The following is a 27868-nucleotide window of genomic DNA, read 5'->3' on the forward strand; positions in this document are numbered from 1 at the left end:
CCCAATTTTTGTTAACCCGGATGTGTTTCATTTGAGCTTCGTGTAAGAAACATGTTTGCCAAATATGAAGAAAATGTACGGTGTGGTTCGCTTGTAATAATGAACAAAATTCATAAAACAACCTTTGTGAATTGAATTTGAATTAAAATTGGGACAAGTCTGAAGAAAATGAACTGATAAAACTAATGCATATACAGATAAATGAAGAGAACCTCATATTTGTAGGTAGAGCTTATAAGCTCCGCTGAAAACTATTGGAACTATTCTGAGTTCCGCATATTCAATTTTTTTCATTCAATCCATTTTTTTTTGAGACATCCTGATTTAAATTTTGTACATAATTGGTAATTTCGTTAAACATGCCGTGTGAATCAAAATCAATCAAATATCCACTAAATTGTTCTATGGTATCGACGACAATCGTTTACTGTCATAGACCAGACATTGATACTGTTTGTTTCTTGTATTACAAATTAAGGTAAAGATAGATAGATTCATTGTCAGAAAGAATTGAAGTAATTTCTATTTTTTATGTTGTTACACAAATAGTCGAAGTGGTAAGAATTTGAACTTTATCTTATAATTTTTCCACTTGGAATCAAAGATCGAAGCGTTTTTATAAAGCAATAATTTGTTCGTCTCTGCTTTCAAAATGCAAACTTTTCTGTCTATTAAAAACAAATCACATTAAATCTTTCATAAACCACTCAATTCAAAGTGGATACATTTAATATTTTGATTTAAAATTCCGCTTTTCCTGAAAGTTGGCATGAATTTTATGATAGATTGATTTATCGCTGATCTCTGTTAGCCTATCCTAAGGTTTTTCAGTTACTTTTATACTTTTCAGGTGATATTATGAACGATGTTTGCCACACGTCGAAACCACGTGAAGAAAACACCAACAACGATAGTAAGTGTTAGTCCAGTATCTGTTAGCATTTGCAGAATATACCTTATTCCTTGATATGCATTAATTTGTCGACGCAATAATGCTTACAAGTTCGTAATGAAAAATGATATTTTCACTCAATAAGAAGCATTACGAAGGATGTTTAACGAAAACTAGGTTCCTCTTCCACGTTATCCTCAATTGAAAAAGTATTTCGTGGAATAATCATAACGAACAACCAATTTTCTGACCCAACACCCTCTTGCAGGCCATTCGGGTTTCAAAAAATATTGAAATGCCTAACAACATCGTTTTCGTCATTTCTCAAGAGATTTGAGAAAGTATGCGAATTGAAGGTATGTGAAAAAGTACGAAATCCAACAGAATCAAACAAATTTTTACGGATACTAACGGTAGTCGTTTGTCCAAATTATATAGGAAATAGACTGGTGCTAAATATACGTTTATTACTGAATATATTGGTCATGAAATATGTACTCAGTTCGAAAGGTGATAAAGGTGTGAAATATTTGTTCGTCGTATTATTTTGAAGGTTGGAAGGATGGGTGGAACCAGTATGGCAACTAGAATGATTATTCCCTTGAAGAAGGTAGGAGCAAGAATCAGGATCGTATTATGGTAAATGTAGAACAAAAATGCTTGAATGCAAATTTATCCAGATTTTGTATCCCACAACCGAATCGAATAAATAACGTTCTACTGATTTGTGATTACCTTAAATGGTTTCTAGGTCTGTTCATTCGGCTAGCCTTTTTTGACTGCCTCATTTTGGGCATTAGGTGATGGGCAGAGATCTGTCGTTTTTTAATGTGGAAGTGGGTGAAATTTTTAAGTCTGAAAAATAGTGCCGTACTGTGCATGATTTTGTTCGATTGACTTTAGTTGAGTTTAGTCTGAAGACACCAAGAATGAAGAACTATGCAGAGTGGTATACACTTGGAATTGATGAAACAACTGCTACGACTTAAGTGACTGGATCTCACCTCGAAATACTGAGTGAGAAGATTACACATCACTATACAGGGTGAGCTTTTGACTCGTACAAATATTTTACGGCAGTAGATTCTTAAGGTCAAAACAAACATATTTTTCCTTTACCATTTTTTTCGATTCGGCTCTGATAAAAAGATATAGCCATAATAATTTTTCATAATGAGCTGTGTCATCCCTGGAAAAAAAAAGTTACCTTCAGAATAACTAGCCTAATCTGTGACACTACACATATGTGAATCTTTTAAATAGAGTTATATTCATCCAAAGGATCCAATTTTTCAAATTTCACAGGTACTTTTTAATTTTTGAACATCAAATTACTAGAAGTTGGCGCATTATACGTGAAAATATGAAGAATACGTTTATTTTAGAAAATGCTCAAATATTCATTAGATTCATTGGGTTCTTTGAATTTGTTGTTTTTTTTATAGTACGTAATGGTCATAATGAGAAAACTGAAAGACGTGGGTGGTTTCTTGTGTTTGAAAAAGGTTTATCAAATAAATGAAAAACTATATTCCGAAACTTATTCCATTCGATAAAACCGTTTGTGAGATAGAACTGAAAAAAACATTTTTCCATGGTTTTTCAACAGCCTGTATCTCTTAAACCGAGCCTATTCGGGAAAAACGGTGAAGGAAAAAAGCGTTTCTTCTGACCTCAAGAATCTACTGTCAATATATTTGTACAAGTCAAAGACTCACCCTGTATAGTCTGCCCATCGCTGTCTCGTGTGATACAGAAAAATTAGAAGTATAATGAAATGAATCATTGGAAAAATAGTAAAGCCAGCTGCTAAGAAAGAACATATTTTACTGAGCTTTACATTAACCTATGAATGAAGGTTTAAGGGGAGGTAGTGAGAGAAGTTCATTGTAACTTTTATTTCACTCTGATGGATTTGAAATGAAATTTGAGACTATGCACCGGCCATAAGCCATCTCGCTTCCAGAATTGAGAATCATTTTCTAAAATTGGATGAGATGCGATAAAAAATAATCTCAATTCTAAATTTTGGATATCAAGTGAATTTTGGGAAAAAAAACGACAGAGCTATGCCTTTCACATAAGACTCACCAAGTGACTTCTAGCGTGTAATAGATTTCGCATTCTATAAATGTTGAATTTGTATCAAACTATTTGGAAATTGAAAACAAGAATTCTCTGCTCGAAAAGGCTCAGAAAGAAGTCAACTTCGTTCATTTTCGAATCAAAGAGAGGTGGTGTGAATAATTCGAAATCGCTGAAGCTCCTATTCAGAAAAACCAGAAAAGTCGTGAAACATTTTTTTTTTCAATGGGAGCTAGCGACAGCCAGATCTGTAATTGTTACATTATCTTGAGAAACAGGAATTTTACTACATTGTAAAGCAAGAACAGAATAAATGATCGAAAATGGCTCATCAAGGTTTGAAAAATCATCTGTGCGCTTCGATACAGTTGTTTGGAACCAGTTCAGAGCACAACGTATTTCGTACAGTTGAGAATTAGTTCAGGAATACAAAATGCTCACCAAATCTAGAAAAAAAGTCCACAGCCAGACACATTAGGATGCTTAGAATCTCAATTTCTGCTCCACTGAGAACAATCACTTTCTCGTATTTGCAAATTGAAATCTGATGGGATGATGATATGGCTTAGTGTTTACGAAATAAAGAAACAACTAGAGATTCTGATGAAAAGCCATTGTTTGTATTTAAGATACGGGATTTTTGACAAAACTATGATTTTTGGTAGTATCATAACAAAGTTGTGTCTGAAAAAAGAGCATATAGGATAGGGGTGTACACACACGTGTTAAAGAAGTGAGATGAAAATATGACTTCAGTAACCTGAACCCTTCCTCATTTGACTCATACAAAACACAGTTCGCGTGCATATTCATGAAATCTGAGCTTTCAACCTGCAGTAGGCACCTAATAAATAATAATATGGCTTACCCCTATTTATTTTCTCGTCATTTACAGTTTCTAGTTCAAATTTCTTGAGATAATTTAAAATGAAGTAGAATACAAGTATTCTACACAATTTTCTACGAAGCTTCAGATCATGAAAAAGAAGAATTAAAAAATAAAAACTTAAATCCGACCAAGTAACAAAAAAACTATTGAAAAATTCATTAAAATCGTTGAAAGTGCTGCCACATAGAAAACATTTATTTATTCAAATATGACTTTGAATATTTCTATTTATATGGATATTCAGGGTATATTCATGGAGAAATTTGCAAATCTCTTATGAAGCATTGACTATTAACTCCCTCTATGGGAATTAAACAACATTGAGTACTGACCCCTTGAATTGGTTGGATACTCAATGCTTGAAGTCCTATTTTTATCTTACTAAAATTAAGGGATCAAACTTTTGTTTCTCTTGAGAACTGAATTCACACGTCTGGCAGACGCTGGCTCTTGATCTATGTATATAAAAGTCTGTGTGAGAAATACAAAAAAACTAAAGGAGGAGATGATTATTTTCAACTAAAACCAAATTCATACAGCGGAGTAGGATAACACAAGAAGTTTCATGATATGCCTCACAATCATCAATATACAGAGTGAAGAGATAACACAAAACTAAGCAGTAATATTCAGCAACTTTATATTTTATTTTGTTTTCCTTATGCCGTAATATAAATCTTCACGCTCAAATGCTTATATTCACATTTCAGCTATCAAAAAATCTTCATTTGTGTGTATCCAGCAGTATTTTCAATTTTGAGAAAGGTTAAAATGTAATTTTCGATCATGCTTTGTTTTAATTTTTTTTTATATTTTATGCTATTCTTATGTTACAAGATTCTGCTGTTTGGATTTGATTTTATGAATGAGAGACTCTCACAGCATTCTATCTAGTTAGCTTATTAGAAAAATCCCTCCTGTTTTGTTGAGGATTTTTCGTAAAACCAACTATACCGAGGGGGTTAAAAATTACGCACAAAATTCATATCTTCGGTATTACCTATTTTGTGAAAAAATGGTGAAACTAGTTAAATTTTATTTAAATTCCTACGCAATTTGTTATGTAAAATTGTGAAATAGGCTATGCATCCTTACTATAGGTATGGAGGGTGGTTGAGTTTTTTAAATGACAACACTAACTTTTTGTGCCAGATTTTTTGTTGTTGAAAATGATTTGGTCCTTGATGTTTTTTTCATCAACCAAATGGTAAAACTTATTGAATTCGAAACTTCATTTATATATTTTGAGGTCACTGACATACACATAAAGAGTGCTTGATCTTTTTGAAGTTTTTTGTTGGATGGTAATTGATGAAATAAGAATCACTTACAAAGAAAGTGTACGTATAATATTTCATCAATAACTACGTTCATCACTCATAAAGTGTGTGCCATTGACGTCAAAATACACACATCAAAATAGTGAAAAGTCCAATTCAATAAGTTTAACAGTTTCATCCCTATAATAAAAAAAAATCTCAACAACCCCCCACCTCCCGTAGGGGAATTTATTCACAATATAGTAAATACCTTAGATATAAATTTTGTGCATTACTTTTCACTCACTCTGTATATTTCGAAAATCGAAATTGAGATGATGAACTGGTTTTAAAAGAAATGATCGAAATCAGTTGTGTTGATAGGAAGAAAAAAATTTGAACCACTGTCGAATGGCTGAGAGTATGTTGAGAATCAGTGAAGTTAAAAAATTTAAGGCTACATTTTGGTATGTGTTTAGTGCGAATAGCGGAGCCAGCAATGCCACGCAGAAAGAAATATCCAGATATAGCCTACAGACATAACGAGTTTTTCACATCTAAAAATGAAAATAAAGCAGAGCCCAGACTCAGGGTAAGTCCCAAAATTTTGTGCAAGTGTATTTCTTGTCTTAAAATAGTTATTTATGTAATTATTGTCCGAATCATTATTGTTGGCATGTTCATATCAAACAAGATTCTGGTTGAAGTAGTAGGAACACAATTAGATAGTTGTGTTTCAAAAGCAGATAGATTTGTTTCCACCGAATGGATGAAAATACTTTATGCGCCGAAGAACTAGTTAGACCAATTAATATCGATAAAATAATAATATTATGTTTGGTTATGTAGGAGTATTTTTCGCTTGCCCTCTGCTGTTTTTGCGTAACAATCATTCTTCGTACTATATTTCAAAAGTTCATGAAATTTGGTTTTATAAACAAAGAAGAATAGTGCTGCCACGTATTCATTAAATACACTACTCAAAAATTGAAGTCACCTTACAGGGCGAGTCTGACTCGAACAAATATTTTGACAATAGATTCTTGAGGTCAAAATAAACACTTTTTTATTATAACATTTGTTTGACAAGAAACCGATAGCTTGGCGAACTGAGCTAATAATTTGGGATGCTGTAAAGAAGAGATTTCGTCGTGCAGTCAAATGTATTAGCCGATCTTGTGCGACGGTTGCAACTCTTGATTTTCCACCACTATGGGTATAAGCAGCTTCTTACAAGGCTTTTGAACGCATGTTTAACTCGTGACAACTTCACAACACAATGGGCAATAGCCCATCAATGCACATACCTACCAAAGAAACAATATCATTCGCATACAAGACATTCTTATGTATTTTTTTTCATAGAGCAAATATAAGTATCATGAGGACCATATTTTGTGTTTGCGTGTACCACGCAATCATAAGTCTCCCCACATGTTATGCACAGCAATACTGTGAAACAATTAACAATTAAGTTTCCTCTCTAGTATCCATTTCAATTTTTGAGCAGTGTATTTAAAGAAGTCACAAGTAGGAAATACAATGGTTGAGGGAAATATCGAGAAAGATTTTTATCTAGGTTGATTTTGTACTTGTTTTGTTTAATTTCAATCAGTATTTAGGAATTGAAGTCAGTGAATCTGAAAAGTGAAAACTCCGACGTTTCGCTTTATTTTTAATCTTCGTCAGGGTTCTGCGCTAAAAATATACAATTATACGATTAAAGGAATTTAGGAGTATATATTCTTGTCATTCAGGGAAAGTTTCAGAAGTATGATTTTATGACAACTGAAAAAACACTGATTAAATATAGCAGACTAACGTGAAAATTTTTTATTCGTCCAACAGAATCTCGAGAGGAATCGTATCAGATTAGATCAGATTATCAAGATTTATAACTCTTTCTTCGGTCCCCGTTGAAAAGCGCCAATATCAGGCCCTAAGATTCTTGATCTCAGACGTTAACAAACCGGCCATCAATATAATAAGTAGGCTCTGATGGTCTCTGGTGCGCACGGATAATTTCCATTTTACCAAATGCTAGGTACCACCGAAGAGGTTCCGCATGGCATCAGTCTTGACTATCAATGTTAACCGAAGTGAACGAAACAATTTTCATTAGAAATAAACCTCTGAAACTCGTAAAATCCAAGAAGTTGCGTGACTGTCAAACCATTATGTATCAGTTCACTTTGGTGAGTAGCTATTGCTCTTATTCGTAAAAATGAGTTTAAATGAATGGTCTGTTGAGATAAGAAAGTCCAAAATTATCAGTGATAATTCTTTAAGTCACCCTTTATCATGAAAGCCAATAACTCTGCTGGGTATGACATCTTCATGATGTGCGAACACCGAACAAATATGCCTAGACCTATAAACAGCTCAAAAGCACCTCTTCATTCAGTAGATAAGAAACGATGATTTAATAAGCGGCGGTTTAAGTTCTGTGAGAACTGTGGAATCTTTATGGATCCGAGGTTCCTATCCAGAGAAAGAACTGGGGTAAAAGTGGTAAAACTAGATTAGAAATGGAGAGTTAAGGGGGTGCGTTTCTATTATGTGTATCATGTCAGTTCTAGTTATCTTAAAAATATTTTCTAGTGCACTGTGGCAGACAGACAGATTACAGATTGAAAAGAACATGTGGTGATCTTTCCATAGAAAATATTCGTTTATGTTTGAATAGATGATAAGGGTTGAATTTCCTTGAGTAGTTCATTATTTTCGAAACCTTCTTGAATGAAATTTGAAAATAAAGAATCTATTTTTTAAAAGTAGGTTTCTTGAGGTCAAAATGAACACTTTTTCCTTGTACCATTTTCTCCGATTCGGCCCTGATAAAAAGATATACCCATATTAAGTTTTTATAATGAACTGTGCTACCCCTAGAAAAACAAAATTTCCTTCCCTATTACTATCTAAATCTGTAACACTACACATCTGTGGATCTTTTAAACAGAGTTGTATTCAGCCAATGTACCCAATTTCCCAAATTTCACGGATACTTTGTAATTTTTTACAATCAAGTTATCCGAAAACGGCGCATTATACGAGAAAATATGAAGAATACTTTATTTTTAAACTTTCAAATACTCATTAGATAGCTTCCAACTTGGTTTCATGAGATATAGGTTCTTCGAATTTTTGGTATTTTTATGGTACGTAATGGTCATAATGGAAAAACTGGAAGACGTGGGTGATATCTTGTGTTCGAAAAAGATTCATCAAATAAATGAGAAACTATATTCCGAAATTCATTTCATTCGATAAAACCGTTTGTGAGATAGAACTAGAAATAAATTTTTCTATGGTTTTTCAACAGCCTGTATATTTTAAACCGAGCCGATTCGGAAAAAAAAGGTAAATGAAAAAAGTGTTTCCTTCGACCTCAAGAATCCACTGTTGAAATATCTGTACGAGTCAAAAACGATAGATTCTTGAAGTCAAAAGAAACACTTTTTTCTGTACCATTTTTCCGATTGAGCTTAGATAAGCAGATATAGCCATTTTAGGTTTTCATAATAAGCTATGGCCTTACACTGAAGTTTTTCCAAGCATTCAATAATATGAATTTCAGCTCGCAACCACCCATATTCTGATATTCATTCCCAATGTGTAATAATTTATTATCGTTGTTTATTTTCTTTCTTTCAAAAGTTACCAGACTCAAACACAACCCATTGTCATATTGAACCTTTCATTATCATATAAATAAATAAATGATAATATCTCTCAACGTTCAGGCATTGGCAAGTTGAAAAACACAACACAGAACACTCTAATGACATCTTCTGAAACTTTTTAGGGTTTTCCCTCCCAATCTCTGAAACAAAATCAATTAAAAAATTGAAATAACCGATTTGCTCCTACATACATTTTTGCACTAATTTGTCAGGAGCAAATCTAGTAGAAAAAATTGTTCCTGACAATGAACTGAAAAAAGGAACTAGGAAATTATAATTATCTAACTACAATGACAACAAAGTTCACTGCTTCAGAATAACAAGCTTAATCTATGACACCAACTTTCACAGATATTTTTCATTTTTGAATATCCAATTACTGGAAAATGGCGCAGTATACGAGAAAATATGAAGAATACAAAATGGTCCAATATTCATTAGTGAGCGTAGGTACGTTAAACTTACTCTTAAGGGTTGGGTTGGATGGATTTTCGACAGCCTGTATCTTTTCAGCCTAGCCGAATACAAAAAAAATGGTAAAGAAAAAAGTGTTTCTTTAGACCTCAGGATCAGGATGCTATTCTGGTTATTCGATCAAACAATTCGCACAAACATATCAACCATTTATCAAGTAGGTCAATAGGTGAGAGTATTCTTGGGAGGAATTATATAACTGTTTTTCAATAGATACAACAAACATAAAGTGGTGTCGAATGGAAACATGAGTTCCAGGGACCTTATTTCTTGAAAATTATTATGGGCTTTCTCCCCCAACACCTGAAATATGAAGAATAAAAATTGGGGTTTGCTTGTGAAAAATGCTTCTATTTTTTAGAATATTGAAACAATATGAATTGACGAATTTCGGAGCTTGTATCAGACTCCTTTTTCAGACAATACATCGGAATCTTACCTTGTGATCGCATAGCGAGTTATATAAATATTTTCACCCCCCTTTGATAACATAACGTCACAGAGATGTTAGCTTCTAATTTCATGTTACTATTGTGGAGATACTGGATGAAAATAATAGTTTCCACTGAAATCAAGGTAGTTACACCTAAAGAGAAAGGAATTTCGAGCAAAAAGTAATTTATTATTCTTATATTCTTGCTGAATTTTTTTTTATAACTCAATTCCGAAACACCCTGCATATCGCACAACACCGGTTTTTCCTAATTAAATTTCAACAGTTGGGGTTGATATGTAAAGGGATCCAATTATATGATGGTTTCATTTACATAATCTGTCCCCATTTATAACTTTGCGAAGGCAGAGGATCAGGATAATCTGTATGGGACTAGAAGGAATCATTTTCACCTTTTGTATCGAACAGACAAGCGAGTAGACATTCCATAGAAGCGTTGTTAAAATAGAATGAAATAATAAAAAATTCGACATCTAGCCAAATTCGTGTTTAAGAACAACGTATTCAAGCATACTGAATGAAGATAAATAGGAAAATGGCTTTTTCGTTCAGTGGCGAAGAAGTTTTCTCTGAAATACTTCCACCCCCAGTCATGAATCATTTATCGAAGGTTTTTCGTATTTGTCTTTCATTTCATTAACTTGTAATTCTCTTGATCTCAGTGATATATTATATATTTTTCATATGTTTGCTCTCATTGTCACCGATATTTTGTATTTTATTTATCCATACATTTATGCTTTCGATATTAGCACCTAGTTCTACGCTTTTCGCTTTATATGTTGTCTTTTCTGTTTGCACGTACTCATTATTCATTTTGGAATGTTTTTTATTTGTGTTTAAATATTGTTGTTTTCTAGAGAATTTAATGATGTGAAAAGTTATTGTTAATTGTACAAGAACGGAATATGTTTAACACTTCCATGAATGACCAAATTGACTTTTATTATGTTATCACACGGTTTGAGTGATGAAAAATTTTGCTACAAAATTATATAGACACTACCGAATAAACTGATAATAATAAAATCGATGATGATTCCAAAAAAGATAGAGAGATAACGGGCCAAAAAAGATATGATGTTGATTTGTATTCATTTTGATCAAAATTTAATTTTCCAGGATCGCGAGTCAAGCCTTTTGAAGAAGGCAATTTCTAAAATAAGTACTGAATATCGATTTCAGTTTGCATGGCCCAATGGACACGTATCTAGAAGGGATGCAGCCGGTTGCACTTCTGCCTCACCTAGGAAATCAAAATCGTTGGGTGCTCTGAAACCTTCAGCAAATGCTATAATACATAGGAAACGAATAGATATTGGAAATGGTAAATTAAAATGTTTAAGTGCCACTCAATAGATTTAGTCACAAATAAAATCCCGCACTTTTGTTGCCTTCAGAAGAAAGCACAATTCAAAATTTCCAACTATCTAATAACACACCGATCGATATAACGGTACACCCACTCCTCTGATTTCTAACTGAATACAACAAATCTCTGTATGTGTGGTTTTCGAACATTTTGAATTCTCAAACTTTTTTCAAATTCTATTAAACAAGTAAGCATTCTTGCGTCTTTTCTGTTCTCGATGTTTAACTATTTGGACGTTCCTCATGCTGACACGTTGATTATTTTCTCAGCTAGTGAATTAGAACCCTTGTTCGACGAGAAGAACAATCGTGACGAAAAGCCCGAGGAATTCAATACTGAATACAAGAAGAAATTCCGACCTTTTTCAGAATTGTACTCTGAGGGAAAAATCACAGTGAATAAAAAACCTAGTTCGAATAAAGATGAACCTGATGGTTCTGGTTCGTCCTTTGTGAATGGAGATAATAACGATTCCTGGTATAGGGAAGTCGTTGAATTGAGGAAGAAGGCTGTGGAGTACAGGGTAAGTAAATGCAATGGTCATTACTTTTTTATAGTATATTTAGTCATAACGATGGTTGATTAGAGTGGAAACCCTGTGTTGATTCTTCACAACAATTGTGGCTCTTCGTACTTGCTAGCTGTTCTTTCCCTTGTTATCTTCTACAGCTGCTTAACTTCTCTTTTTTGTCATCTCTTCTTCCTTTTCCAGTTAGAACTAGTAGCTTCAACCATTCGATTCCTCTAGGAAAGGACTGTTTCATAGTGCAGGATGAACTGTATGCTCCTTTTGTTTGCACAGAGTACATTTGGTCATAACAAAAACACTTTTCAACAACTGTCTACCTTCAATGGTTGACAAGAGTGGAAACCCTGTGTTGATTCTCCATAACAATTGTGGCTCTTCGCACTTGCTAGCTGTTCTTTCCCTTGTTATCTTCTACAGCTGCTTGAGTTCTCTTTCTTGTCATCTCTTCTTCCTTTTCCAGTTGGAACTAGTAGCTTCAACCTTTCCATTCCTCTAGGAAAGGACTGTTTCATAGTGCAGGATGAACTGTATGTTCCTTTTGTCTGCACACAGTAAATTTGGTCATACCAAAAACACTTTTCAACAACTGTCTACCTTCAATGGTTGACAAGAGTGGAAACCCTGTGTTGATTCCCAACAACAATTGTGGCTTTTCGTACTTGCTAGCTGTTCTTTCCCTTGTTATCTTCTACAGCTGCTTAACTTCTCTTTTTTGTCATCTTCCTTTTCCAGTTAGAACTAGTAGCTTCAACCATTCCATTCCTCTAGGAAAGGACTGTTTCATAGTGCAGGATGAACTGTATGCTCCTTTTGTCTGCACACAGTACATTTGGTCATAACAAAAACACTTTTTAACAACTGTCTACCTTCAATGGTTGACAAGAGTGGAAACCCTGTGTTGATTCCCCACAATAATTGTAGCTCTTCGCACTTGCTAGCTGTTCCTTCCCTTGTTATCTTCTACAGCTGGTTGAATTACCTTTTTGTCTTCTCATCTTCCTTTTTCAGTGAATTATTAGTTTCAACCGGTAATCCATTTAGGAAAGGACTGTTTCATAGTGCAGGATGAACTGTATGCTCTTCTCGCCTGCACACTGGAGAATATCCGCTAAATACGGCATAATGGCTCTACAACCGACCATTTCTTAACCAACTCTGGAATAAAACAAGGCTGCGTGTTAGCGCCTTTACTGTTCAATATTTTCGCCATAGCTGTCTCGATAATTGCTGACATGAGTATGACTGTAAGAGGTGTTGCAATAAGATTCAGATTTGATGTAGGCCTATTTAACCTGAAGCGCCTCAGAGCAAGAACCCATTCAAAGTTTATCACGGAACTTCAATATGCAGACGACTGCGCACTTATCGCTAGCAACCCAGAGGATCTACAGATAATGCTGGACACCTATAAACATATATACGAAGCTTATTCAGGCCTTAGACTCAATATCGACAAAACCAAAATCCTGGTAAGTCCGCCAGAAAGCCTTCAAACACATATCAGCCTGGAGAATGAAACTCTAGAACAGGTCGAGCAGTTCAAATACTTGGGAAACTTCATAAATACTAGGGCTAACCTAGACACGAAAATACACAACCGTATCAATTCGGCATCACGGGCATTCTGGAAGCTAAAGGTCAGAGTGTTTCAAAATCACGACCTCAATCTGAAGACCAAGACAGCTGTTTACAAAGCAGTCGTCCTCCCTACGCTTCTTTACGGAAGCAAAAGCTGGACACCCTATAGGCGACATATTAAACAGCTTGAAAAAACGCAACAACGTCATCTAAGACAGATAATGCACATCAGATGGTTCCACAAAGTTTCGAATGCAGAAGTCTTGCAACGCGCGAGTTGTACAACAATTGGGACACAAGTAACGAGGGCTCGACTCAGATGGAGCGGCCACATTTTGAGGATGCAAGAAACAAGACTCCACAAAATAGCTCTGTATGGCGAATTGACAGAGGGAGCCTGGAAACCAGGAGACCAGTATAGGCGGTTTAAGGTACATCAATCCCTAAAATCAGTTAATGCCAATCATAACTGGGAACAACTAGCGTTAGACAGGTCACGGTGGAGGTCTATGGTGCACAGTTATAATGGAGACTCGACAAGAATACAGCGGCGGCCAGATCTGGTTGGTGACTATCCATTCCCGGAGTGTGGAAAGATGTGTAGGTCACGGTTGGGTCCCTTCAGTCACAGGAGGGCACACAGTCGCAATTAGCCCTAAAAAATTATAAGTCTGTTCTTTACAGCAATGAATGATTGAACATTATCACCTCGATATGACTCCACCTTAGGTTTTTAACTCTGCAACAAATGCAATCTTGTAAAAACAAGTAATTTCCTTAAAAAAAGCAAATTTTGCTCCTTATTATGGGTAACACACTTTCCCCAATGTTGTGTCTAATCTCATAATATACCCACAGATGTTCCATCATCAGTGGAAAATCGGTACATAAGGTTGGCCATGCTGATATTATGGCATTTTTACCGAAATGAAAGTATAGAGGTAAAAAACCTCATATACTGTGACGACTTGGATTCCCTCAAATCTCTTGGGAGCATGGAAGACCGATCCAAGCAGATTTGGCGTATGGTCCGTATATACACATTTGGTAACCGCAAGTTAACAGAGCGGTTACTCTGGTGACTGATATTGAACCAAATTGTCAGGAATTCGACATATACGGACCGCCCACTTACTAACCAGAAGTAACCAAAGTGTATATACGGACCACAGCCTTTGTAATGAAGAGAAAATCCCTCAGTCCTTCTTCTTCTTCTTCCAAGTGCGGTGCCCCACCAGGCTGAACTGAGGCCTAGTGACCCATTGCTCATTCGTTTGAGACTTGAGTCTCAATTGTTGTACAACTCGCGCGTTGCAAGACTTCTGCATTCGAAACTTTGTGGAACCATCTGATGTGCATTATCTGTCTTAGATGACGTTGTTGCGTTTGTTCAAGCTGTTTAATATGTCGTCTGTAAAGCGTCCAGCTTTAGCTTCCGTAGAGAAGCGTTGCAAGGACGACTGCTTTGTAAACAGCTGTCTTGGTCTTCCGATTGAGGTCGTGATTTTGGAACACTCTTACCTTTAGCTTCCAGAATGCCCGTGAAGCCGAATTGATACGGTTGTGTATTTCCGTGTCTAGGTTAGCCCTAGTATTTATGAAGCTTCCCAAGTATTTGAACTGCTCGACCTGTTCTAGGGTTTCATTCTCCAGGCTGATATGTGTTTGAAGGCTTTCTGTGGGACTTACCAGGATTTTGGTTTTATCGATATTGAGTCTAAGGCCTAAAGCTTCGTATATATGTTTAAAGGTGTCCAGCATTAAGATGATTCCGCCGAAAAATGATCACATATTGAAATTTGCTCCTCCTGATTCAAAGCCAGCGGTGGGTCTGCACCTCTTGGAAATGCTCTGAGATCAGCAGGTTCTACGTCCTGCAGGTATTGATCAACAACTCGAGCAGTCTGCATAAAAAATGAAATGTTCGAGAAGGGTTATTATAGATCTTCGGTTCTGTTTTCCTGTTCTTCTAACTTTACTAAGCGTTTGATAAAACCACTCTAGTACATGACTTCCTATGATGAGTTTCTGACCGCTACACGTATTTTCTTTTACTAGGCATATTAATTATTGTGGTCTGTCAGTCTGTCTCACAATAAGCAATAACCTCTGTTTTCTTCCTTCATGTATTGCACATTTTCTGCATTCTATTTTCGGTCAGTTTACCTTTTGATATTCATATATTGAAATTAACCAAATATTTCAATGAAAATACTAAAACCAGACGAAACTTAAAGGTGAATAATTTACATGGTGCGTCAAAAAAAAATCACAAAGTGAAATATGTTAAAATTCTCAAAAAGGCGGTTGGAAGATGCGAGGAATAAAATAAGGACATCTGTCCAACAAACTAACATTTCTTCAAATTCTTTCCTATTATGTGGTAATTCCCAACAACTTCCCTGTGACTGAAACTGGTTGACTGGGATACGAGGCATTTTTTACCGTTTTACATGGCCTTTGACAGATTACTTTCGACATAGGACCATGGATTTACAGACGATATTGAATTGTGAAGTGACTGATACTTGATGAAAATTCATAATTGAACTAAAAACAGATTATATGATTCTCACAAAATGAGTTGTTGAAGAGTTCACCCACTTGAAGTTTTTAGTTCGATTTACAGATGGTCTTTGACTTACAATAATGAACTAACAGATTACCTTTGACTTACAGTCACATGGCTTTTGACTTAGAGAGACTTGAAGTCACAGACTTACAGATTTCCGTTGGCCAACAGTCATAGCCTTACAGGTGGCTGCTGTAGAGTTACAAATGGCCTTTGACTTACAGTCATAGATCTCCAAGTATAACAAGGCCATTCGGCTTTCTCTGTACATCTTTTCTCTCCAGTATTATAGCCAAGCCTGGACACAGTTTTCCACTTTTTTCATATCTTCATTTTAAGTAAAAAGAATCATTACTTTTTCAACTTTTTTTTTTCATTACAGAGTCGTGGATGGGGTAGCGACGTGACCAATGACAAGTTCAATGACATATACCATAAACAGATCGAATTATGGGATCAAGTATCCAGAAGAAGTTCCTTATCAGCATTATCCCTTGCCTCTGTGCCACATAAGAATTTCACGAAGAGGGAAAAAGACGAAGACAATAATAAAAGAAGCTCACCGACAAAGGCCGAAAGGAATGCGGAAAATTCGGCAAGACTCATTCGGGATATTGTTAGGCACCATTTGGAAAGGACAACCGGGGGATCTGGTAAAACAAGCAAATGCTGTTCCATCGAGAAACGTCCTAATCGTTTTTTTTTTCCATTTTCAAGAATTGGATGGGTTAATTCTTTCACCCACCAGGGAGAAACTGGAACCGACAATTCCGAGAAAGGATGACGACTCCAGAGGATCCAACAAAAACAGTCCAAAGAAAATTTCACCTATGAAATCTTCGTCGCTGAAGCGCAGTCATCAAAGAACAGCTAAAAGCCCTAGAAACGGTAACGTTAACTGTAAATTTTGAAACACTCTGATTAATTGACCATGTTTCAAATTTTTTTTCAATCATTTCAACGTATGAAATTTGGAATATTTTCTATTTTTTTGCATGAGAAATAATCTGAGATCGTTCTAAATAGAACAGTTCTTTACCTAGTGTTCACTGAAGATGGCACATTGGCGAAGCTAGGTTTTTTTTTGGGGTGGGAGTGGATCGTTTTGATAGAAAAAATTCACACATAACTACATAGTTTCAACTCGATGACACAGGTTCCTACAGCAGGAAAACCTGGAGAAGCATGTGATAACTGCCTCTGATGATAGAAATATTCTTTTTCAGTGCGTTCTCAATCAGTAGGTCCCACTACTACTGAGCCAGCAGGAGAAAAAAAGTCACCAAAGAGACAGTCGAGGTCTGCCACAGTGAAAGAGAGGAAGCCCACAACCAATGGACATTCGGCCAGCAGAAAACAAAGACCTTGTAAGCTAGAAGCATGGACAAAGTGTGTGCCAAGACTCGTGAAGTCTGCTTTTTGGCTTTGTCACTTTACGAATTCACACCTAAAAATTTTGATTGATTTTCACCGTTTGGTGTTTCAGATTTTCTGCATTTTCGGTTTATCATTTCCAATAATGAACCTACTAAGGTGAAAGATCACTAAAATCCTCTGGAAATTTCCACGGTTTATTTCTTGAGACACGTAGACTCTGGGAAACAAAAAAAACTCCAACCTCCGTTCAGGCGAATTAAAAAAAAACAAAAGCGGAAAAATGTGAGATGATAAATTGAGTTCTTTGTATCAGATTGACCTAAAATTCACAACCCAATTCAAAAAAGTTTCGGAAACGGCATGGTTAGCTCTAAAACCATCCTGAAATTTAAAACCAGGAACTTTATTCGACGGATCACTAACTAATACTTGGTTGAAAATAATGCACGGATTCAATTCAGACTGACAAATGTCCTTGTCCCTAATATTCGAATTAAGGAAAGAGTTAAGCCAGAAGGGTTTACGCGAATTCAGTCTGGGAGTCGTTCTTTGTGGAATATAGGACAGAATTGGAAATGAGTCGGGAAAGGAGTGGAGTTTATTCCAAGAATTAGCACTAGTAGTAGGGATATCCCACACAAATATAAATTGAAAAGAGGAGGTGCTAAAACTGATCCTTGCATGGGGAAGACCATTATTCAAAGTCAAGAAATTACTACTATTATCATCAAGAAAAACGAAAAACCTTCTATCTAACAGCATGTTTTCTAGTAAGCGAACCATCTTTCCACACTTCAGATGTGAATAAGGTTCAAAATCAAACCATTCTTCCATACTATGGAATGCTGCAGATAAATCCACAAATACTGTTCCTGTTTTTAGTTTATCATTGAAACCTGCTTCAATGAATGTGGTGAGGTTCAGGACCTGATCAAAACAATTACTATCTTTCCCGAAACCCCCTTGACAATTTTGGAAGGAAGAAATAAAATTTTGAAAGCTGACATCTCAATAGGCCTATTCTTAGACATGGAACCAGGGGGACATCACTTTTCAATGATTTGCCTCCTACCTAAAAGATCGTCAACAACGAATAGAGATTATTGGGAGATGAAACAACAACTGATGCCACAATGGTTGAGAATGGAGTACCACAAGGCAGCATCCTCGGACCAATCCTATTCATACTCTTCGTCGAGGATCTCGATACAGAATACGAATCTACTATGAAAGGTAAATACTTATCCAGAAGCCTTACGAAGCGCTCAAGACTCCGCGAATCTGGCAAACCAATGGTTTCCACGCAAGGAGGAATAATTACCCTTGAACAAACCAGCAAGATTACTTAGTGTACATGTTGATGAATGCTTGAATTGGGTTGAGCATATCGATAAGAGACTTTCTAATTTAGCCACAATATGTTATTCCCTGGGAATAATCTACCAGGCAGTGAATCTAGAAAAAGATATGGAGTAATTTTCTACAGAAGTAAAAGAGCAGCTAACAGAGTATTTGTTCTACAAAAAAGGGCACTGAGACTTATACTATAAATGAGAAGAACTGATTCATTCAGGGGGAAATACTCAATACACAAGAGAGCTTCCTTTTCCTGTTCAGAAACTGTAAATGACTTCGAAGGCCTAGGAACAAGCAGACATTAAACTAGGAACAACCAACTGAAGTACCCCTACCATCGACTTACAGCAACAGAAGAAGGCCCTAAGTATACTTGTATCAAATACTTCAAAACAATTCCAGCTAATATCAGAGCTGAGAATAATCTGAAAATGTTCAAGAAGAAGATCCGCCTCCTCTTGAGAATTGAACCAAATGCTGTGGAAGAACTCCTAAATGATATATGGGTCTCTACGGTTAGTAACTTATGCTTCTTATTGACGCTGTACTTGTACTTCATTTGAAATAAAGACTCATGCTGTATGCTTTTCTGAAGGAGAATATTTGGAAATTCTCTGATACAAATGAAGTCAGAATTCTTAAGGTCAATTATGTCCCCCAACAGAGCTAGCTTCTCTTGCTGCTACTCCAACTTGTCCCTTTCCATTCATTCCATAGTTCTAATGGCCACCAGCATCTGGGGAGAATTCAAGAAGGCTATACATCCTCGCTCCTACAAGTATCTGGTTCTTATAGTAACAAATTGCCTATTCATTTCTGGCACAAACGTTGGGTTGTCATTCAAAAAACTCATCCACTTCAATATACATGAAAATTGGCGTAATTTGAAATAAAATTTGACCTGTTCGAGCATTTTTCTACAAAGTTATTTTACTCACTCTGTATGAATTAGTATTTGAAGTGAACAGAGTGTACGTGGACTTAACTCGTCGTATAAAATTTTTGTGTTTCATTGGAAATGATAAACCTTTTTGTCAAACTTGCAGCGTTTCCTGAATTTTGACACATAATCTGGAAGGAATTATCTAAAGGGTACTTATATTTTTGCCGTTTTCTCTGTGTTTGATCCATGTCAATGTCCTGAGCACCAAACGATAATTTCTTCTACGATTGCATGATGGTTTCACCGAAAAACTCATCGAATTGATTTTGAACAGAACCTCACGTCTTCATTTACACCCATTTCAATTGAAAACATGAAATCACTAAATTTGTTGAGGGAAAACTTGAGGTACTGCTTTAAATTAAATCTGGGACTTCAGATTTCATTAATTGAGTGTCAAATGGTTTGAATGGCTTGTGAAGCATTTGCGAGGTGTTGATGTGAAACTGAATGCTTTCTTTCATATTCTTAACCATTATTCCGGTGTTTTAGCGTCCTTGAACACCACAGCCTCATCCCGATCTAAATCTAGTTCGGTTACATCAAAAAATGAAGACGATACATTGGCCAAAGCAAATACAAAAAATTCATTAGAATCATCTAAGTCTAAAGTATGCACTAAAGACGTAAGAAAAGGAGTTTCTGGAGGTAAGAATATACACGACCCTTGGCACACACAGAGTTTTCACCACTTATATGTACGTATTTTAGTTGGTTGAAATCATTGAAGAATCACACAGTCGAGTGAAAAAAAAAAATTCAAAATGAAATCACTGCATAATATTTCTTGTTTGAAAACTTGCATTGTATCGATCTAAGTTTAGTGGAAATTCCGTGATGTAACTTCACTTTTTCGATTTAGCTGATGCAGGGAAGTCCGAGCCAGCAAACGAGGAAGAAAAAGAGGATGTACCAGCTGTAGATAAGGAAGAACAGATTTACAATGCTGAGCCTGTTGTTAAATCTCCACCAGAACCTACTCGTGTTAAATCTCCCGAACAAATCCTGATGAAGTCCCCAGATCCCGTCAATTGGACCGTTCCATTAGATACAGGGAAAACATTTACTGTTACACAGAATATTAGAGAAGGTGAGATATTACTTCAGTATAATGACTTTTATAGCCCCTCTTCGATAATATGAATTTAAACGCATCATTATCGTGCATCCATCAAACATCAGACATAAACTGCTCATCCAAAGTTAAGGCTATTAATATTTTTCTGATAACGATTAGAGAAACGTCTTCTAGATCAACGTGAATCAAGTTTAATCATTTTTTGTCTAATAATTTTCTCTCATAAAATCGAACGGTTTTACGCGATGAAAAAGCAAATTTTCGTTATGCCAAGACCTGAATTATTGGACCACGATGCCTACCGAGCCCTTCCTTGAGATCTTCTTCTTCTACGTGGGATGCCTGCATCGGGCTTAACATGACCGCCAGCCAACAAACAACTAGGAAGCTTGATGTTGCGGGGCACCCTTCGTTGTCTATGCACCCTTCTCTTAGTAAAAAGACCAAGGGGGGATAGTTGAAACGAAGTCCCACAATCGCTGTGGGCAGCAAAGAGCAATCGGTGAACCAGGCCAAGTGAAACCTGCAGGTACAAGAAGCCTATTTGGTGTAAACCATAGGTCTCTATCAGGAACAATTAGTCTGTAGGGTTCGGTGAAGTAGAGGCTGGTGGCTGCGTGGTCCCCTCTATAAAGAAGGGATGCATTGACATCCTCCACCATCTTGAGAGCCCTCATCGTATGTCCCCTAAAAAGTCCACTTCACGCCATTGTCTCTGTTCCCAGACTGTAAGAGCTGTCTTTATAGCCAACTCTATTACTATACGAGGTGTCCAGAAAGTAAAACTATAGCAGACACTCAATCGCTGTCGTAGGGGTAGATCTCAGAGGCTTCGTAATGTTTAGGCAAGCTCTTGGGATGCTTGAGGCTGTTCGATCTCAAGTATAAGTGCACTGAAACAGTTTATCAAAGACCTCGAAGTAGTGCTACAGTTCCACTAGAATTCTGCTTATAAACTCTGCCGGTGAGAAGTGAGAAGACAGCCCCTGAGAACTTGCAGAATAGCAAGTCAATGTCTTCTTCAAAGTCGATTTTTGTCAACTAAATAACGTGGTGGAAAGTATGCAAAACAGATGACAAGCAATTAATTGATGCACGTGAAGGTCATACTTTGTATTGAGGAGGAGTAGAACCATGAATTTTTGAAATTTTCAGTATTTCGGTTGTGAAATTTCATACTTTTTCAAATATTGTGTTTTGTAACTGTAATCTCATAATTCCAACTTCAAAAACCCTACATATTTCAGAACGAAATAGGGTTTTTCTGAAGGGAAAACACAGAAATCAATTCATAATCCCCAAGTTTTGACGAGCAGTTTATTTTCTGACCAAAATTCGAGTTTTCTCCTATCGCATGTGAATTCAATATCGTTTTTGTGTATTTTCCTACAGATGATCTCGGAAGTCGTCCACATAGCGAGGTGAAAGCGTGGACCCCTTCAGAAATACCACCCCCAGTTGCCCAATCAGCTCCACCATCCCTAGTTGATATCGAAAGAGGTCACGAACTATCCTAAGTGGGTCGTTTTATGCTTTCCTTATAAAAGTTTGGTTTTATTGCTTCAAATATGGATTAGTCGGGGGTCTTCGATCTCGAGGACAGAGCAGGGAGATCGCTATAAAGGTAAATATATCTAGTGAAACAAATTTTTTTTTTCCAAGGTGCAGAAGAAACCACAGTATGTTAATGTTTCATCACAATTTGCAAGAGTGAACAAATCACATTTTGCATGGATGTAATCAGAAACACCTCATCAATAATGATGATTTAACATAAGTTAAATAACAAAATGGCCAATTCTGTACAAAATTTAAATTTGAATATCTCAAAACGAATGAATTTAATGAAACAAATTAAAGATGCTTATCTAATCAAAGGCTCATTGTAATTGGTAACAAAAGAGTGCTGGTCGGGAGATCTTGGGGGTAATGCTGAATGCGGAATTCTCTGGATTTCAGTACTCACCCCTAGTGAGATCTACACTTCTCAACAATTGATAGGGATCAGGGATCACTGAACTTCCATCAATTTATTATAGGAATATTAGTTCGAGATGTCCATTTTGATCAGATATCAGAATATTTTTAGTTATCAGTTTATATTCATATTTTTCTTCAGAAAAGAATGAATATTTCCATAGAAAAAAATTAATTGGAAAAATTAGAAATTCTGGGTTTGCACAACAGAGAAAAAACAATTTAATAAAGAGAAAACTGAAAGTCTCCATTGAGCCGGGATGCTGGATACATGGATTCCTCCCAGCGTTGATGATCAAAAGGAGATCTTGCATGGGCAGTTGTTGTACTGCGCTGGTAACATCCACTATGAATTTTTAAGCTACTGAGTTGTTTTGGATGAACCTATATTCCAAGGCCGATTTGACTTTGGTCAAATTCCAATAATGTGTAACAATTCTACAAAAAACATGTTTTATTGAACCTTTGAATATCACCCTTTTCTAGAAGCTTTGAGTATTCAATATTAATAATAATAATACTCAAGTTAATAACCAAGGCTAGAAGATACAAATTATTTAGGTTAATTTTTCCCATTTTTTTTCCAGCTGGGATCCACCTGCTATCGGTAGTTTAGTTAGCTTTCATCACTCAAGTGAAGAAAGCACACAAGGACTTGATATAAAATTTTAGTAGATAGATGTCGCCCCATGTGAGTGGTAAAAAAGAGGCTTCGTCTCATTCATAACAAGGAGAATAATTGGTGTATTAATAATAATCTAGGAATCATTCGAGCCCCTGTTTTTCGGTGATAATTTCGTAAAAAAAATTGATTGAATGAATCTGTTATTATCTAGATTTGAGTATGGAATTCTCCTCCTATACTTAAAGGACCTCTAGTTCCAGTCTCGACTTTCTGTCCATTGGGATTATAAGAAAATGTCCATACTCAGTTCATTTATACAAGGTGCTAATCTCTTGTAGGGTATCATCCAAAGAGAAACCCCAGGGTCATAACAAGCTCCGGAACATATATAAGTAGGTATATACATACTCATCATTTGTTTATTTAGCGCGAATACGTACCCAATGCTATGAAGCTAGTTAATCTTAGTCTTGCTAGAAATGTCCAACATTTTCAGACTGATTAGAAGGAAGAAATTAATCATACCGAGACAGGGTCATGAATGTTTTCCTAAATTTCGATATACTAAATCGCACCTGTCTTAAAATTTTACCTTCCGGAACTTGCTACGGCCCTACATTCCACGAACGAATGATTTTTTTCACTCCTCATAACGATATTCGTAAAGGTACTCGATAAAGACGTTTGTAGAATGATATTTTGATAATTCGAAAATGATTAAATTTCTTGTTCGGTACGTCCCCTGTTGGAGTATCAACTGAACAGAAATTATTTTAATGATATTTGCGGTTTTATTCGAAATACCTATGCTTAACTGAGATCTTGTTAGCCCTTCATAAATTTGGGAAGTTGATGATTGTTTCGAATCTTATAGGTGAATGTGTTTCAATGCTGAATTTTATATTTATTTAGCGTACATCGAACGCACCTGTATAACTTACTCAAACAGGTACATGGTTGGTAGAACCAGAAGAAGAACGAGAAGAAAAATGATGACGAATGTGATATGATACTATTTAAAAGTTTTGAGCTTTGGAAGTAACGCTTGCTTGCGTTGAAGTCTACCAATTTTGTACCAACACACGGCATATTTAAAAGTTATTCATTATTTTCTTTCGAGAGTATATTATATATATATTATACAAATATATTATATAAATATATAAAGTTTCTGTTAAACATGTTGTTTTTTTAAAATACAGATTTCCGAGACACATAACAAATTATAAATCTGAATCCACACCTGTACCCATACATTATTATTATGGAGGATGTATTGAGAAATTCGACAGATTTTCAATTGTAACCCCACGGGATTTCGCTGGCAGTTCATGGGAATTTTATGAAGGAAATTTTCACTCCGATAATTTTTTTACTTTCTCCTCACGTTTGGGATATTTCAAATAGGGGGTTGTCAATTTATTTTTCCAGAAACTCCTGTTCTTCATGAAAAATAAATCTTTCATCCTTCAAACCACTCCCAGTAGAGAAACGCTTAGACTATAATGATGAAAAAAGGTGATGATTTTTATGTTGAAATACTGTTTATAATTTGGGTTCGAAATGGAGAATCAGAAAAAAAATTTATACCGCAGTCCTTCGTTAATTCGGTATTTAATTAGTATACAGTAAACAATTTGCAATCAACCCTGTGACTAATTCACAGCAGTAGGTGAAGAATAATGAATTCAGGAAAGCTTGAAATATTTCTGTTGTCATATTTAGTGTCAAAATTCGATAAATACTTTAGTGTTGATTTAATTAATTAATCCTGATGTAAAAACGAAATGTCGATCTGCGTGACATCTAGGATCTGACAATGAAAATTATATGGCAGCCGTGCAGATTACTTTTTAGTTTGGCTACCCGCCCAGATTAGTTCAGTCCAACTCTGACAGGTGGCGCCAACCATCTACATAATACTCACTGTCCGACTCCTCCAGCCTTTAAGTATAACACTTTTCAATGGTAATTACATATGGGCCCCGTGTGCGGCCATGGACGGATCTAGGAGCGGTGGTGAGGTGATTTGATAGCGGTAAGTCCTCGAAGATGGCTACCCCGTAGCTGTCTTGGGGCACGCAGACTTCGACTTCGAGGTCAAGGACACCTAGTGGCTTGACCTTTGTTTGAAGTGGAATAGTCGACTTCTGCGCCTACGATGCGCACGTCTTGCTGAAGGAAAATTTTAAAATAATGAAAATAGTTTTCCGCCATATTTGTTTAGATGTATCATGTGGTCGGATTGGTTGGATTACTTTTCGAACGGCCCCCGTATATTCTGAACAAAATATTTTTTGCTTGCCCCCGTATAAATTCGGAAAAATACTTTTTGGACGACCCCCGTATAAATTACGGTCGAAATACTTTTTTGGTTGCCCCCGTATATTCCGTCCTGATTTCGACCGGCTCCGAGAGGGCGACGGCAGCGCCACATTTTCAGTTCATTTTGACCGAATTTTGCGGCAAAACGCTTAACTAACGGCAAAATCGCCTACTAATTCTGACCCCACAGGATTTCGCTGGCATTTTCATGGGCATATGCATGGGAATTTTATCAAGGAAATTTTTACTCTAGTAATTGTTTTTTTGCTTTCACTTCACGTGGAGTATTCCAAATAGGCTCAAATCAAATTATTTCCTCGTTTTTTCCAGTAATTTCCCAGTTCTTCGGAATTCAGTTGGATTTCATGGGCAGATGTATGGAAATTTGGTTTTTTTTTTTTTTTCGTATCGTCTTGAAATTCGAAATATAGTTTAATTAGGCTTTTCTCTATCAGAAACTGCAATCGGTTCTTCTTCAAGTGAATTATTTTTTGTTTTACGCCCCTTTGAAGAGCTGACATTTTAGTAGACCCTAGCAGCCGAAATAAATTTTTTTCGTCAAAACTGAGCTCAGATTTGGAATCAGAGACCTCGAATTATCCAGAAAACATGTACGGCACTTCAATATCTAAAACTTCGATTTTTGATTCCGATCCAAAAAAACGCAAGACGCAAAGATGAAAAGAGAAAGGTTTTCCTTTAGACATTCTTGAAAATATTGCGCCATGACTAGAGACATATTTGACCAATTGATCTTCAATCCAACGCAATCTGGATCAAGGATTGAAGGCACATTGTTTCTTCAGACATTCTTGAAAATATTGCGCAATGACTAGAGACAAATTGGACCAATTGATCTTCAATCCAACGCAATTTCGATCAAGGATTAGAAGCACATTGTTCTTCAGACATTCTTGAAAATATTCCAACATGACTAGAAACAATCTATTATTATGATCTCCAATTCATGATGAAAAATTTTGGCTGAAAATGCTTTTTTTTTCGTATCGTCTTGAAATTCGAAATATAGTTTAATTAGGCTCTTCTCTATCAGAAACTCTAATCGGCTCTTCTTCAAGTGAATTATTTTTCGTTTTACGCCCCTTTGAAGGGCCTCAACTTTGAAAGGCCCTAGCAGCCGAAATAATTTTTTCTCGTCGAAACTGAGCTCAGATTTGGAATCAGGGACCTCGAATTATCCAGAAAACATGTACGGCACTTCAATATCTAAAAGTTGGATTTTTGATTACGATCGAAAAAAACGCAAGGCTATACATCATGAAAAATTTTGGCCGAAAATGCACACGCGGCCACGAACAAATATCTCATGCAGCAATTTTTAAGTTGTGTTAGAGCGATAAGTCCTGGAGGACTTGGAGGAGACACAGTAGCTGTCCATGGGGGCCCGCTGACTTCCCTCTTTGGTCAAGCTCTCTATGGTTAGATCAAAGTCCTGGGTAGTCGACCGATAGTGGTAACGGGGCGCCTGAATCACTGCATTAGTGATTGATGGCAAAAATAATTCAATTAATGAAAAAGAATTTCAGCCATATTTGTTTAAGCATCCCATGTCACTCGGTCGATTTGGTTGAATTACTTTCGAACGGCCCCCGTATATTATTCTGAACGATATTTTTTTTCGGATGCCTCCCGTATATATTCGGTAAAAAACTTGTTGGACAACCCTGTACATATATGGTTCAAACATTCTTCGGATGCCCCCGTATATTCCGTCCCGATTTGGACCGGCTCCGAGAACGCGATGGTGGCGCCATATTTTCAGTTCATTTTGACCGCATTTTGCGGCAAAACGCTGAACTAACGTCGAAATCGCCTACTAATTCTGACCCCAAAGGATTTCGCTGGCATTTATTTCATGGGCAGATGCATGGGAATTTTATGAAGGAAATTTTTACTCTGATAGTTTTTTTTACTTTCACTTCACGTGGGGGATTTAACTAGGGTGGAGAATCAAATTATTCCCTCATTTTTTCTTCGGAATTCAGTGGGATTTTATGGCCTATGGAATGGGAATTTTACTTAGACTAAGACTCTTTCTTTTGTCTAAGGAATTTTACGAAGGAAATTTTCACCTCACAGGGGTTTTCAAATAGGGTGAAACAAATTATTTCCTCATTTTTTGTTATTTTGTGGTAATTTTATGAAAGTGAATTTTATTTTTACTTTCCCATTACATGCTAGGTTTCAAATAGGGTTTTGAAACAAATTATTTCCCCAATTTTTCTAGACATTTCTTCTTCTTTCTTCACGTAAATTATCTCAATATAAACAACTATGAAGCTAAGACTATGGGCAGAGACACTTTCCCTTTCTCTATGACTATGGGCCTGTTCCAATATTGCTGTTAGTACTGGCCCGCAATCGAATAACAATAGAACT

At 36.2% G+C, this 27868-nt stretch overlaps 1 protein-coding gene across 6 annotated transcripts in view; it reads left to right on the forward strand.

Annotated features, from left to right (window-relative positions):
• Positions 1–24321, forward strand: part of LOC123321617 (nuclear protein MDM1) — a 42214-nt gene extending 17893 nt beyond the window's left edge. For 2 of the 6 annotated variants that reach the window (XM_044909309.1, XM_044909308.1), the window contains exons 3-13: positions 851–913; positions 5605–5717; positions 10859–11063; positions 11378–11631; positions 16170–16440; positions 16505–16675; positions 17014–17154; positions 19956–20111; positions 20326–20553; positions 21934–22165; positions 23106–24321. In XM_044909309.1, coding sequence (XP_044765244.1) covers positions 851–913; positions 5605–5717; positions 10859–11063; positions 11378–11631; positions 16170–16440; positions 16505–16675; positions 17014–17154; positions 19956–20111; positions 20326–20553; positions 21934–22058 — 1727 coding nt within the window. In that variant the 3' untranslated portion in view covers positions 22059–22165; positions 23106–24321. Of the gene's footprint in view, positions 1–850; positions 914–1402; positions 1503–5604; positions 5718–7287; positions 7321–10858; positions 11064–11377; positions 11632–16169; positions 16441–16504; positions 16676–17013; positions 17155–19955; positions 20112–20325; positions 20554–21933; positions 22166–23105 lie in introns of those variants that run through there. The other 4 variants (XM_044909311.1, XM_044909310.1, XM_044909313.1 and 1 more) reach the window with 4 other exon arrangements.
• The last annotated feature ends 3547 nt before the right edge of the window (positions 24322–27868 follow it).

This window comes from Coccinella septempunctata, chromosome X, assembly GCF_907165205.1.
Source record: "Coccinella septempunctata chromosome X, icCocSept1.1, whole genome shotgun sequence".
NCBI classification, from domain to species: Eukaryota; Metazoa; Arthropoda; class Insecta; order Coleoptera; family Coccinellidae; genus Coccinella; species Coccinella septempunctata.